General features: G+C 49.0%; 1 protein-coding gene across 1 annotated transcript in view; it reads right to left on the bottom strand.

The window, feature by feature from the left end:
- Positions 1–4904: 4904 nt before the first annotated feature.
- Positions 4905–15240, bottom strand: part of LOC128271279 (protein pellino) — a 36907-nt gene continuing 26571 nt past the window's right edge. Inside the window, exons 4-8 of the mRNA XM_053008735.1 lie at positions 11378–11569; positions 7353–7640; positions 7130–7283; positions 6876–7053; positions 4905–6799 (exon numbers count right to left, since the gene is read on the bottom strand). Coding sequence (XP_052864695.1) covers positions 6673–6799; positions 6876–7053; positions 7130–7283; positions 7353–7640; positions 11378–11569 — 939 coding nt within the window. The 3' untranslated portion in view covers positions 4905–6672. The remainder of the gene's footprint in view (positions 6800–6875; positions 7054–7129; positions 7284–7352; positions 7641–11377; positions 11570–15240) is intronic.

The raw sequence follows: 15240 nt of genomic DNA on the forward strand, positions 1-15240 counted from the left end.
TCGCCAACGGCGCAAATCGAGACAATTTTCCACTTTATTGTCATTGCTCGTTTAACTACCGAAAATTTGCATGTAATTTTTGAAATTGTTTCTCCTTTTTTTACTGCCACCGTGGCCACTCTAAAAAGTGTCATCTTCATTTCTTCCATCTGTCGGGGCGAACTTTTCCTGCCACCATATTCCGGGTGGGGAGCGGGGCTTCGGCGGTTTTTCGTGGAAAAGCGCGCCACGATTACGATTAGCTTTGGGCTCGAGCCCCCGAGCCGAGTCGAAGCGAAAAACGAAACGAAACTGTCACGGGCCCGGGAACCCGGCGTGAAGATGAGCTTCGAATGGCCCAAAGGGAATTTTCTTCGTCAAAAAAGCCAAACCACACACGCACACACATACACGGGGGGTTAGGGTGTTGGCGCGAGTTCTAGGGAGCACATTTGAATTCATATGCTCTCGGTGGAGAAAAACATACCCAGCCCGGGGAAAAAACAAAGGAAAAACAGAACGGAACACACATTCCAGCGGCGGAACGCGTGCGCCGGAAGTGGAGCACATCTGTCCCACGAGGAAGCGAGAGGGAGCGTGAAAAAACACAACTTTTCGCAGCCAATTACCATACCGACACCGTCCCGGGGCTGCTCAAGTGGAAATGATCCCAGTATCGTTTCGGGTAAAGTTTTCCCGCCTTTCCCCGGATTTCCACGCCAGGGCGGGCCAGGGTTCTACAAGTCCGCGCTCACCTTTTTACGCCAGATCGGTGCCATTATGCTTTACACTTTTAAATCCTTTGAAACCTTCCCGCCGGGGGACGATAGAGCGCAAAACTAGTCGGCCGCCGGCTGTTGGAACCCACGGCCAGCCAGCGTCTTGCGGGACGTTTAGCCTTTTGCCCAACTTTGGCTGACCTTTCTCCATTTTCTCGGGCACCCGGCGGTGAGGATTGTGCTGGTTTTCTTTTTAGATTACACTCCTAATCGGTCCGGTTTCCAGCGCCAAGCTTTTCCGTACAGTTGGCCCTTTTTTGGTGTTTCTAGTGAGCCAGCAACATTTGGCGTTTACCGCCGCCGCGATGTAATGTACGATCCTTGGGGTAGGAAAAACGGGTGCCTGATTTTCCAGCTTGCCAAAATCGAGCACTCTTCAGGACTGGGACCGGGATTTTCTCCCGGAACCCGAGAAAGTTTTGCATGTAGCTGCGAGCCCGAGTAAGGGGTGGCTTTCACTATTCACGGTACCCGTCGCCTCCGTGAAATCGCGGTGAGAATCCATTTGTTGAATCCCAACTGATTTCGCAGAACCCATGACGTTTGCTGAGGAAATGCTTAGAGCACTTAGCGCAAGCATTGTATTACTTTTTATGGTTTATTACATAGAAAAGTTCTGTGCCTTAAGTACAAGACAATGTAGTTTAGTACAATGCTTGTTTAAAAAAAATACTATAATATTTAAGGATTCAATAATTTAAAACTAAAACTGGACTTTGACTAAAACATTAATTTTGACAATAAGGTAATGAAACTATCGCACCCGACTGCACCCGTGAAGGAATGCACTGAGAGCCCCTCCCGAGGGACGTCTGTACCTCGCAAACGATAAACCCCCCTCCATAACCCAAACAAACATCCTGTCAACAATGAACCCTCGAAACCAACCCCGGTTGGTTTATAGTTTATACTCCTTCACATCGGGCCGGCGACCGCCAACGCGTGAAGGCGCGAAAATGGAGGCGAAAAGCGTCGAGAAACATTGTCACCTTCTCGCCATCGGGGACCGCCGATGGTGGTGGTGGAAATAATAAAATAAACCCACCAAAAACCGGCCCGCCGACCAAGGATTCGCGTCATGGAAGGCGGCGCTCGTTGGCCCCCGGAAGGCAGGCGGAGGCCGCCGTCGAACGGAACAAAGAAATTTTAAAGTCACATAAAGCTGATAGCGACTGCCCGGAGGAGCCTAACCCCAAGTCGGCAGGAAGTGGCGTAAGTGTTTCGCGAATGCGAATTGCCAACACTTTAGCGAGACACTTTTAGCGGGGTTGGTGCGCCCCACTACAAAACCGAGCGAAACAGATCCGCCGCCACCGTCACTGGAAAATGGGGGGCGCCAAATGGTGGAAACTTTTCTTTGATGGCAGCGAACTCTGGCAGACGCATGGCGCACAGGGAAAAGCCCAACTTCGCAGGAAAAAAACACGCCGACCGACCGCCCGACGAACGTTTATGAAGAAAAATGGATCCAGAAATGCTTGCAGCTGCTACCCGGCGCCATATCTCACGCGAGCCCGACACTTACGGGCGTGAGAAATGGCACTCCGGGTCTGGAATGTGTCTCCTGGTCGGGAACGGCCGGAATCAACTGAACGGTTGGCCACACCTTCCCCGCCCTGCTGCCGTTGGTGTTAATGGCTCACCGATACCTGGCCGGACCTGATTTAACGTGAACCGCCCGCCTACGGAACGTCCTCCGGAGAATCGAGATAAGAAATCGTTCGAGGGAATTGGCAACGCAACGACAATCCGTCCAAAAACTTTGCACACATCCGATCGGCTGGAAAAGGCTTTGATGGCTCCAGGATCAAATCCTTGGTCGAAAATGGAATACCTTCGGGTGATTACACAACAAACTTCTCATTCCAACCGGGCCTACGTTCGGCCAAGTGAACCAAAATTGGTTTCCCTTACAGTTTTGGTCCTTTTTCGTTTCTTTCCTGCTCTCCCAGTAACCCTTACGGTCCGTTACGGAACCGTTAGGTCCTCATCCGGCCATGCTCTTCGGACCCTAGCTTTCCGATCGAGTGGAATATTACGAAAGTTATTTTTAATTATTTCTTCCCAGACGGATCGAACTATGTCCAATGACCTGGAAGAACATACTGAGAAGGCTTCTTGCAGGCAGGCTGGGTTTAACGACGTAATGCAATGCCGTACGATCGTCAGGTAAGAACGTTGTGTTGCCGCAGGCAACGCCGAATGTAGAACTTCCCTTTTTAAAACTAATTTTTAAACTATTTCTTCCACCAGCAGTTTGCCAACAATCTTCGTGTTGCTATCGCTTGCGCCAGTACCGTGTGGCTTTCATCTGCTGGCAGGCTTCCAACAGGTTCCTAACATCTATCGGTTATTCATGAAAGAGGCTTGGCACGATTTCAACTGAGGGAGGTCTTGCGATAACCACAAAAGAAAACAATTAATTTCATATCCTTTCACTCAAATTGTTTTGACATTTGTCACCTAATTGGTTTTCTTTTCGACCTGAACCGGACTGAGTTTTTATATTCTTCAGTTCACCGCATATATTTTTAGAAAGAACAAAACCGGCCTCAAATTTCTTCTCCAGCCTACGTTCGGTGTAAATCCCACAACTCGACTCCGCGCGCCAATGAACAAATGAGAGCTTTTATTAAATTTTAATGAAACCAGCATGCTGAAGACCCTAGCGACCGGAAACGGATCAGCAAAACAAGGAAGAAATCGCGTTTCGTTCAGGTGAAAGAACCTTGCGACATCGTAACTTCTAGATGGGGAACATGATTCTCACACACCACCAGAAAGCAACGTAGCTTTAAGAGCCTTCAGATTGATGTTTCCGTTGTGTAGCTAAAATCGGAACTTTTGGGCCATTGGGTGCGGACGATGATTCCAAAATTTATGCGTTACTCGTTCAGAATGGCCGCGCGCACCACAGGAAGAACCTACGTTCCGTTCGCCTGCCACAAATCTTCCGTATTGTCCTCAAAGTTCTTGTCGCACCGTTCCACCGTCACCAGTTGCTTTGCAGTGACCGTGCGCGGCAAACGTCCGCCATTCTCGCGATGATGTCGATGAAAAATTCATGCCAAAAGCATAGATAGACAAGCGGATGGATAGGACAGAACCGGGAATGTCCTTTCGTCCTCACCAAGCACCCAGGGCGGCCAGTGTCCCTACTACAGCTCACCGTACAGACACAGGCCATTGAAGCAAGCTCTACATATTTCAACGGAAGCCTGTTCAAAAAAAGTTCTATTCGCCGGGCAGAAAGAAAAGAAGCTTCCGATACCGGCGCGCTTCGGAGAAGCGGTTTCCCCGGGCTAATAATTCCTGGACAAACCGAGAGAGACCGAAAGGGAGAGAGAGAGTGCTCTGTGTAAAGAGAAGGAAACCGGGGAGCGGATTTAATAAATTAAAAATTATGGCCATCCCAACGATGATAACGAAGATCAAGACGTTGCTGTGTTCACCTCAGTCAACCAATCTTCTTATCCACCGGAAGCCGTCTTCCCCAGCGGGACCATTGCGGCCGTCGCATCCGTCGTTTGGCCGTTGCCGCGAGTTGAAAGCATTAAAATGTTTGAAAAATGACACCGCTCCCGCCGGTGCAGATGAGCGATTTTTCAGCAAAGTATGAACTGGTCTTCCGGTTCCCTCCTTACCTAACCGCAGGATCGAGACAGGATACAATGTTCCGCGGTGACAGGCGCTGACACGATGACAACTGTTCTTACACCAGGGTAATGCAGGCAGTTTCTCTCGGTTAGCAAGAAGCAAGGCAAGCAATTAAAATGTTTGCACTCTGCCTGGCGGAAAGGAACGGCACTGGATGTATAACCGGATAAGACATTTTGTCCAGGACCTAAGGGTGCCGAATTCTGTACGCTTCGCTTACCGGGCTACCCGCAAGTAGTCGTGTCATGTGAAATGAATAACGGAAAAGATTGCAATTACCTCCTCTGCAATTACCCATCGCAGATGGATAACATCGTTGCCCCTGGGAAATAAAGGGATGTGCGGATGAATTGCATTTAATGATGATGTTCCATCTGCAAACTTTATGGTGTGCTGTAAAAAAAATAAAGGAAGGGAGCGAAACTATTCGTCGCCCGCCGCTGTGTTTCTCAAATTTTCTCTCCCATAAACCACGCATTAAAGTAGAAAGACTTGTATTATTTTTCACGACGCGTTCATCACACACGCTTATTTTCTCTAATTATTTTATGCAGTTCTCTTATATCAGTACTTTTTACACGATCGTTCGCTAACGGGGGACGACTTGGCCACCGTCTACGCGTTTCTCCCGAAGGACATGTATCTCTGGACTTTTTTGTTTCCCTTCTTTGCTTGCTGCATGATTGAACGGGTTTGTGTTTGTAATGTGCAAGATCTATAGAAGCAAACAACATCGTCTCGTTGCAGATTTCTCTTATCCTTCACTAAAAACCAACTCCACTCTTGTTCTACTTTCTTTCACTTGCTTCACGTAATTCATCCGATCCTCCCTGACGGCTTCTTTCATTTGCGCGTCTCATTCTTCGGGTTTTAGCCTTACACAATCATCTGTTTCGTACAAACAGCCACTCGGCGATAGTACGATAATGGCCCATGGAAATGTGTGTGTTCCCTGTATGGAGAACAAAATACCAACACGGATCTCCACCGTGCATTTCTGCAGACCCACTTCACGCACAATGAACAAACGCAGCGCCAAAAAGGCGTGCACGAACGAAGCGAATAATGAACAGTAAAACTAATGAACTTAAACGGTAAACCTAAACACGAGTGGATTACTGCAAGCAAACTAATGATAGCACTTATCCCTAGCGAGCCCAACCCGAGCCCAGTGTCCAAGAAATGATGAATTCGTTATTTCCACGGGATCAACGATCAACGTTTTACTACGGTTTCCTTTAGCTCCCGCTGAGCTGACGGAACATACTGATCAGCAACTTACATTTTCGATTTCGTATTGTAATAATTATTAAACGCAACTACGACCTTCACACGGCGCAACCGCGCAACAGACTGCAGCGTGGCAGAGACACAGAGAGAGTTGAATTTAATCTAAGAACAAACGAGCTGATATATTGAACATACTTAATCCTTGTGGTTTGCTACGCGATTCGAATGTTTGCTAACGCTCCGCTTCCTGTTTAGCATCGTCCGTTTTTACGTCGTCGTGACGTCGTGTGACAGAGTAGTTTGATGCCTTCCGATGCATGCATGTTAAGTGTGGGACAAAACCGAAAACTACCACATCCATTGGCTCTTTCTGGTTTGTAAATGCATCATGCCGGCGGTAGCTTTTGCGTGCACGAAACTCTCATTTGGTTGCCACTGAACTGCGTCATGTGCAGTGTTATTGTTTAAGTGCGTTTGTGTAAGTGTGTGTGTGTGTCTGTAAGTCTTTGTGTATGTGCGGAAGGCAGAATATGCCAATCGCACGGTTCACACTCGCTAGTTTTATGTTTGGTTTGTTTCCATTTTGTAGTTGCCTCTCAGCCGTTGGCTCTGCCAGTCTTCTCAGTTAAGCCCGCTTCTTTATCGCTTTCGTTTAGCTTGAACCAATGTAATGCAATAAAATTAAAATAATCAGATCCTCCTGAACGTTGAAAACCCGCAGGACCCAAACAAATCATAAAAACAAGTCCTAGTCAATCAAAAGCCTCCAACCATCACAACGCAGCATCGCAATTACGGTTTTGAAATAAACTATTTAGCTTCGCCCCGCATTTGCTAGAGGGCGCTGAATACAGTGTATTCCCCAGTGTCCCTGTCGCCAGGTGGCGCTGCTAACCGCACCGCGCTCAGAAGCGCTCTCTGGCGGCGGGTGTATTACAACTAGGCATTCGCAGCTTGGCCATACGAGCGGCACGCATTTTACAAGAGAGAAACCGGACCCATCGCGCGCGCGTTGTTAATGACGAAATTAGTCTAAGTTATCTTGGAAAATCAGTTTTATGTAACCGGGAGATCCAACTAGTGGCGTGGCGCAGAACGGACATACCGACTGGAAACCGTTTGTTCCGTGAGGAATATCGACATTCGCCCAATACCTGAAACGGCGGAGAAGAAAGGTAGACAGTATGAGCAACAGCAACCGACACTCTGAGGGTGGGCGCCGATACTTACTTTACCGTTTTCTCCGTGGCCATATGACCGCACGGGTTAAATGCGTACGTTGGTGGACCAGAGTCAACGTAAAATGCGGGCTCCACTCCCATGCAGAGCGTCACAACGGGACCGACCTCCAGACACATCGGGCACCGGCGGGCGTTAGTGTTCTTATCCTGACCCCAACCATGCTGACCTGCATTCGAAGGAAAAACGTTTAATTGGCGTAGGAAAATCGTAACATTCAAATCCCATTGGATGGTTCCACGTACCTTGAACATGGCCGCAGTTAAGATAGACGTAAGGCTGATTGACGTGATCCCCCAGTGACACTTTTCTAGGAATAACTAACGTGTTCAAACCGACCGGGCACTGCGGTCGGCCAGCGTTTATTTCATCTACGAGCTTTTCGAGGTCCTTCTTCGTCTGGAAGATGCGGAGAAGAAAGGGTTTAGTGAAAAGAAGGATCTTTCGACAGTCCGCGGGCGCACGTACCGGTGAATGCCGTAAACCCTCGGCCGAGCGCCACAGCAGCGTCGCACCGCAGAGATCGATGAGCGTGCCGTCCTGCAGGATGTTGTTCTCGTCGTAGATCTGCTGGCCCTTCTGCTGGGCGGAGCGGCACTCCCGCAGGCTGAACACATCGCCCCCGACGGACGTTTCGCGCCACTGGCCGCAGTCCGCGCTGCCACCGCAGAACTCACCCTTCGGGTGCACGATCAGCACACCGTTCGTGGTGAGCCCGTCGATCTCGACATTGTCCTGCCATTTCGTTGCTTTTTCCTGTGAAGCACAGAGCAGACACGGTATGTTAGCAAAGTTATTTTCACCTAATCAGTTGTTGAAAACGCTAGATTTGTTCAGTTTTTATCTACAAAAACTGACCCTGCCATAATATGCATATAATTACGTCGGTTTCCGTAGCTAGACCAGGCAAGGACTAGACTTTAGTTGACTTCTGCATTCAATCCTTCGCCGGAACATTCATTATTTTCTACGACCAAAATATTCAAAAAATTTATCGCCGAACCCGGATAAAGGCAAGGTGGCCTCCCGCCGATCGCTACGAAAGACCCGCACAAAAGCAACCCCAAAAATATTCACCCAACATCTGTACTGCGCAGTTCCGAACACTGCTTCTTTTGCCTTCTCCGGGGCTCGATTCGCGTTTTGCGTTTCAAACTGCGGCACAACACCATCAGAGAGTCCGCCGTTCGCCACGACGACTCATTTCCAGCGCTAATCGAAGATCCGGCTTGTCAGAGAGCAGCGGCGGCGCCGGGCCGGTGTACGTGATCGAAACACATCCGTGGCGCGCCGGCGATTCAGTGTCCGATTTTTGCACGTCGACCAGCAGCAGCAGCCGCCCAAGCAACACCCCCAAAAGGGGGCACAAAAACGCAAAAGTAACTGCGACGGCCGCCGCGTAGTTTACCGTGTTGTGTGTGCGTCTGCGTGTGTGTATCTCTCTCTTATGCTGCACTGATTGGTCATTGCCATGAGACCTAAGGCTTACGTGGCGGCGGCACGGCCGGTTCCCGTCGGTGCGGTGCAGCAGCGATTGTTTCTCGCAAACGCCCCACACACGCCAAAAGCTTTTGGAAAATTGCGACTCCGTCGTCGTCGCCGCCGCGAGCAAAGTAACGGCCGCGATGGGGAAGAAAATCAGCGGGGTCACCACCCGCCACCAACCTCCGCACAACAGCACACCTGCTTATGGGTGGCGAAACAAAGAAGGTGAAAGCGGCTGCATTGAGCGGCTGCACCCTCACAAGCACCGCCAATTCTCAATTCTTTGTGCTTCGCAAACTCCGGGAAATTCCCCAACACGGCGAACGATCTCGCGCGCCGATCATGTTCTACATTTTCCGCGACTGAATCACCCTTCCGCGGCGGCAAGTGGCCCGCTTTGGGATTGACCTAAACTCTCCTAAAACGGGGTTCTCCTAAACGTCGTAACGTTCATTTCACGCCAGCTCTCATTAGCACGTTCCGTTTCTAACACCTTTCGCCGGCTACTTTTGCAGGGGATCTTGTCAATTAAAACCACGTCCACGTGAGTCACCTGCCCAACAACAAACTCTCACAGTAAAGCGTATTTTTACTGAACATCAATGGCCTAATTTTAGATGTTCACCTCAATCACCTCATTTTAGAAGTTCACCTCAAGGTTCAGCAGTCTGAAGTGTTCCGGACATGTAACTTCCTGTTTCACGCGACCGGTTGCCGGTGACGCTACCGCATTTACATATCAATCCACTGACGCGTTGCAGACCTTACGTTGCCCTCTATGTTTCAGGTTCCACCTGCAGCAGCAGCTGGTGGTCTTCACCCCTATCGGTGGTGATGACTAATATATTTTTGCATTTTACCACCGGACGCGGTTTGTTTAGGTTTTGGTGGTGTTCAATGGACTCGAAACGTGCCGCCAGACATGGGATTCGTCGTCTTGGTGTTGTGCTTCGTCTAAAACACGCATCAGAAAATATTCAGACAAACGATTACGTTCCATCCGCTATCTCGGAGTCTTACAAAATTTCGGAACTTCCTAAGACCCTGATAAAGGCTAAATTATTTATGATAAACCCCACATCATATTCAGATTTTTACCGGCATCTTGTTGATTTTTATTTGTTCCATTTATCTGTGGGATTGTTTGTCCCAAAGGATCCTGATATGTAAAACATAAACTAATGTTACAGCAGTTTGAATCTGCGGCATTGGGCTGCTGATTCAATATGTCGCCAAGCCCCTCAATTGCTGCAGGATCAATCGCTGGTCTTACAAACACTACCAAATATTGACCAGAAATGTGTTGTTTGTGTGGATAGTGCCTACCCAGTCCCTGTTTAGGCCAATCGGGATTACAGCATCCTTGCGGCAAATGAGATACCACAGATTGACTGTCTCCCCGCGTTCACCTGGCTGACGTATTGGCGGCGGAGTTCATTTTAATTAAAATTAGTATCACCATGAAATGGTCGTCATCATCATTGCCACAAACCGGCTCTCGCTCCAGACCTTACCACACGGTCAGCCGATTGCAAAAGCAACACTCTCCTCATGTGTATGTGTGTGTGGTTTCGTATCATTATTGGCAACGACGAACGGTACTACACACCTTCGTTTGGCGGCATAAAAACTGGCCATCAACAGAAACAACGCGGGAAAAAGTTGTCTGGCTGCCACCACGGCGTCCGGCCGGCCGTACCACACACATGATGTGAAGGTCCCCGCGCTCTGGCCGCTGTGCCCATGACCGTCGGCGGCGCGGTCTATTATTGAACAGAGGGCGGGCCACGGCGCCCGGCGTGATGTTGCGCACATCTTGCGAACCTGTTCCAAACCAACGCGCTATGCTATGTGTGATCTCTTCTCCCGTGAAGTGCGGGGTCGTGGTCTTGAAACGCCGCGCGGCAAACGACTTCCCAGGTCGCCCCGTTGGTTGGTGGGAAAACTTGCGGCGGGCTCACACATCCCACCCCGCCCGTCCATATTATCGCTTTCGCGAGGGATCCATTTTCCCGTGACTGCTGCCACCTGCAGCTGGCAGCCCAACAAACAAACCACCAAAAAAACACAACGCGGATCTCGCTGGAACCGGTCGTGCCCGCGTACGACACATGCTTCATTTATTATTCGCCACGATCGCCACACCAATGCGCGCGCCCGCAAATGACATAAGAAGCGAGTTTTCTCTTCTCCGTTTTCAGATATGCTGTTTGCTGGGCCGGGGTGTTGTCACGTTTTCATAGTTCCTCTCGCCGTTGTGCTCGCATCGCAATTTTCCGAACGAACGCAATCTGCGCAGTGAACCTCTCTCTGCCTCGACAATTCCAGAAAAAAAACGCCACGGTTCACAGGGCACGTCACATTACGACTCAAACACTACTGTTGTCCTGTTCCGAGTAAAAGTGACCACCCGCCGAGGTTTTATTCTATCGATAAGTCCACTGTGTGTTGTGTGCGGAAGACGGATCCTCAAGACGTTTGCAACTCAACATTGCCTGTGTCTTCTAAGTCTTCTATACAAGTAGTTGGCCTACGATAAGTCCGATTCGGTGTGTATTTAACGACGTAACGATGAACAATCGCTAAGTGGCAGAGAGCAATAAGTGCCACCAGAGCGACGCGACGGTTGCATAAATTGCACCACTGGAACTGGAAGTAATAAAGCTTCCTTGCACGGAAGCGTGAAGTGAACACTAACTGCAGCTTCATTCCGGTGGTAATCCATTTTTGTTTTCCATGGTCACTAACGATGCGGATAAGAACGCCGCACACCTCCCCCGATAACAACAAGACCACCCCAGCTACCTTCAAAAAATGATATTCATAAAACTCCTTTACGACCAACAGATCGCAGCCGGATTATGGCCGGTCCCACATGCACCATTCAAATGTAACCTTGGGCAATAACACCGTTTTTTGCAATTTAAAAACACACTGAAGAGACCTTCTTTAGATATCCGTTTGAAAGAAAAAGTAAACAAACATTAGTATTCACACCGACAGCTTACCCCGAGGAATATGTTTCTGCTAGAGTCGAAGCCGGCCGCGTATATCCGTGCCTTGTTGCCGTCGCTTCGGTCCACCAGAATCCGGCAGGCGAATCTCGAAATCGTGCTCTGCAGGACCTTGGCGTCCTTCTTATCACCGGGCAGCGTGTCCATCACAACGAAATCTATTGGCGACTCTGACGATCGTCCGACCTACACACGCGCGGCGAGAAAGATTAAAAAAATGCTTAATTGTTTTAAAAATGAATTCATGATTAATAAGTTTAATGAATGTATTTGGTGTAAAAACTAATTAAAAAACATGATGGAATCGTGGCCATGATGGTTTACACACCATCCCTTTTCAGTATCAGTCCGATGCGATGGCAGCCTTCCAAATGATGTAATTCCGCAAAACTGTAATCATTTGGGGATCTGCCATACTTTTTAAGCTATTGATTGATTTTCCCTTACCCTTTTGTGGGTCAATACACGGAATGAAACCGAACCGAAAAGCTCGCTTGATACACATTTAATCTCGTGTTACTAACGCGTACCAATTATTCAATGTAAAACTCTGAAAAACACTGAAAAGGAATTCAAATTAACGAAACGAAACACGAGGCACGTTCCGAGTGTCTGCCCAAAAAACAAACTGCTCATTTTACGGTTTTTCAGTTTCGCTGAATTGAGGCTCTTCACTACGAGAGCTCACAAAAAAAAATTAGAACGAATTTCAAAATATAATAAATTAAACATTTGACTGCGTTTAGTGCTGTGGAATTAAAACAGGCCCTCAACCATGAGAGACCACGCGCGCTGATGGCCAGAGTTCAGAGCTTTGCGATGAGGAAGCGATTTGTGGGCCGCCGCCGCCATTTGTCTGTCCCGCCCATAGGCCAAATTGCGGTCACTGGAAGTTTAAAGCATAGACTAAATCACAGGCACAGGTCTCGGCAGCAGAGCGAGAATTGCATGAAATTGGAGAAGACTTGGGGATGAGCGCCGCAACACGCAAGGCAAATGTTGTACAATCCCTCCGCGCCGCCACAGGTTGACCACAATTCACTCTCAATTGCACAAACCAAGCAGCGTTTAATTCGTCCAATCCACTAACGATGCACCACCGCCGGTTTAGTTACTCCACTTGGGGTCTAGGTTTTCTGCGACTCCCGCCGTCTGGCGTCTGTGTGGACGCAACCCGAAACGAAAGGCATCGCCCGGAGGCCATACTAAGCAACTACCCCATTGCGAACATCTCTATTACTCCACATTGCGCGACTGTCGAGGTAAAACCACCAACCCAGAGCGTGCAACCCGTTGTAGTGTAAAAGCCGGGCGTGGTTCTTTAGCATTAAGGTGCGTCGTTTCGTTGCTGCTTTTTAATTATGATACAAATATAAATCATTTAAATTTGAAAAAAAAACACTAAACTAATCCATTCTGATTTCATGTTTGGGTAGCGAAAGAAAATTCCAACCTTAAGTTTCCAAAAAAGCATCGACCACAGAAAACCCCTGAATAAAAAAAGTTAATAAAAAATCGTTTGATTGACATTGATTGATTTTATTACCTTATTTCGGCAACCATTAAGCACATTAGGTCAATAAATAATCGACTCACGGTCAGGCCGTTGTTGCTGTTTTTACGACTGAAAAGCCGACCAACCGTTGAGCAATTTCCCAAGCCAGCCACTCAGCCAGCCAACCAGTCAGTCAGGGACAAAACGTCGCGAAAAAGCTTTCAACACATCAGAAGACCCCAAGACAGACGGGGGGCACGGAAGGTGAGTGAGTTGTTCCAGCAAGCATCTTGCGGTGGTTTTCCAGCGCAAACGCAAGATGGCGTGACCTTCGCCATTGTACCGTTGTTGGCCTATTGAGCAGTTTTGTGAGTAGCCGCACCAAGAGGAGACGACCACACCACCACGAACACTCAACAACAACAACGGTACCTTCTACACGACGACGGCGATACCATCCACCAAACGGCTCCAGCGCCAACAATGCAACACAAATTGTGGCCACTTTGCATACACCTCACACTTATGGTGCCGCCCCTTCTTGAGCACCTGAGAAGAGCGGCGCACTTCTCGAAGGTTCGCTTGGGACTAAAGTTTGTGAACCCCCCAGGTCCGGACGCATGTTTCGGTTGATTCTCAAATTTTAATTTTCAATCCCCAACTATTGTTCGAACAATAGAATCGGTTGACAGAAAAATCGCGACACTTTACCAACGGGAAAAAGCTTATCCATTTGCTCCAACGGCAAACGGCATCGAACGGAAATGCGATCTGCGGCATATGGCCGCACTGGGTTGCACACTCACTGTCTGCACATTCCATCCACTATCAGTTGCTAGGAACGGCGCACAATAAATCCGCCGACAAACAACGCGTGAAATTGACTAGTCCCCGCACAGGAAGCAGAAGCAGAGTCCAGGAGATGGCGGCCCACAACGGGAATTTCATTGCAGCCTAGCCGCGCGCGCTCGGGTCGGCAAGAGGAGCAGGAGATTACCGACAAAGTGCATCTCTGGTGAGGCCGGTGGTTGCTTGCTTGCCCCCAACGGGACACACAGACAGGCCCCACAAAGAAAGTGCAATGCTCCACACCCGTGGCGCGCGGCGTCTGGCATGAGGGCTGTGAAGTTTACAAACCGACGCCGTGACGCTAGTTCACGGACACTTTGCCGCTTGCTGCCGAGCTTTGTGTTGTCAGCATCGAGCGGGCGCTCGCACACAAGGAGATGCACGTTAACCTCACTGCACCGTAGCGAGCAACAAGACACGTGGCAACTCTCGGGTGGTGTCGGGAGTCGACAATGTGGACATGGTTCAGCATATTCCCCGATGCGACTTTGTCATTGACACCGAGGAGCAAGGGTCGACCTTCCGTGGCGCGACCAGTGGCGATGCTGCGAGGGAAAGAGAGAAATCCAGATGAAAATCTCGCTGTCCCTTTGCCCTCGGGCGATTCGATTCGAAGAGGGAAACTTACACACGACCTCAACACGTGGCCCCCACTCCCAGTATGGTCACTGACCTACTTGGTGTGGGCCACCCCAAAAATTGAATTAGTTCAACCCATCATCGGCCAACCCGCTGGGGTCGCTGGCCAGTGTTAAAATATGCGCGCACGAGTGAATGAAAGCATGAAGCTAAAAGAGTTTCACCGTATTTCATGCAACAGCGGCTTTTTTAGTTAAAAATAACATCAACATAATAACTTTTAAAACAAACGGGACGATGATATTTGGGAATAAAATTACCATTCGATACGCTGTGCGGCACACGGAAATTGGGTTCGACCAATGGAATTGATGCGCTTAGCAGTGGGCTGCAGTTCATTCCGCCACGGTCGAGAACGATCCAAATCTATCAACTAAAATGCATGATAAATGTGGCGAAACCAGAAAAACAAGCATTAAACCGTTTACTTTCCCACACAGACGCGACTCCGGTTTATTTTCTCTTGCACACAACGTCGGGGGGCGATGTGTGATTTTTTTCCCATCGCTTGCTGGCGCCGCCATCGGCCAGCCAGCCAGCAGGATGCACTTTTGGTGCAACAAACACGCTCGCTCCCGATGGTGGTGGTGGTGCACCGCCACTGCTTTGTTTGGGTGGCCATCCATTCGGTCTCTGCTTTGTTCCACAATCTTTCGCGATCCCCAGCTCTCACGCACACACACTCATGCGGCGTTGCCAAAGTGCATTTTTTTCTCCGATCAACTGTATTTTTTGTCGTTTTTGTCAAACAAAAAGAAAATAAAAAATGGACGCACTTTGCGCCGCCGATGCACCGGGTCTCTTTTTTTTACTTCAACGGTTTATCGTTTTCTGGCATCAACAAAACCAGAGCATTACGAAAGCGACCGCGATA

This window comes from Anopheles cruzii, chromosome 3, assembly GCF_943734635.1.
Source record: "Anopheles cruzii chromosome 3, idAnoCruzAS_RS32_06, whole genome shotgun sequence".
NCBI lineage: Eukaryota > Metazoa > Arthropoda > Insecta > Diptera > Culicidae > Anopheles > Anopheles cruzii.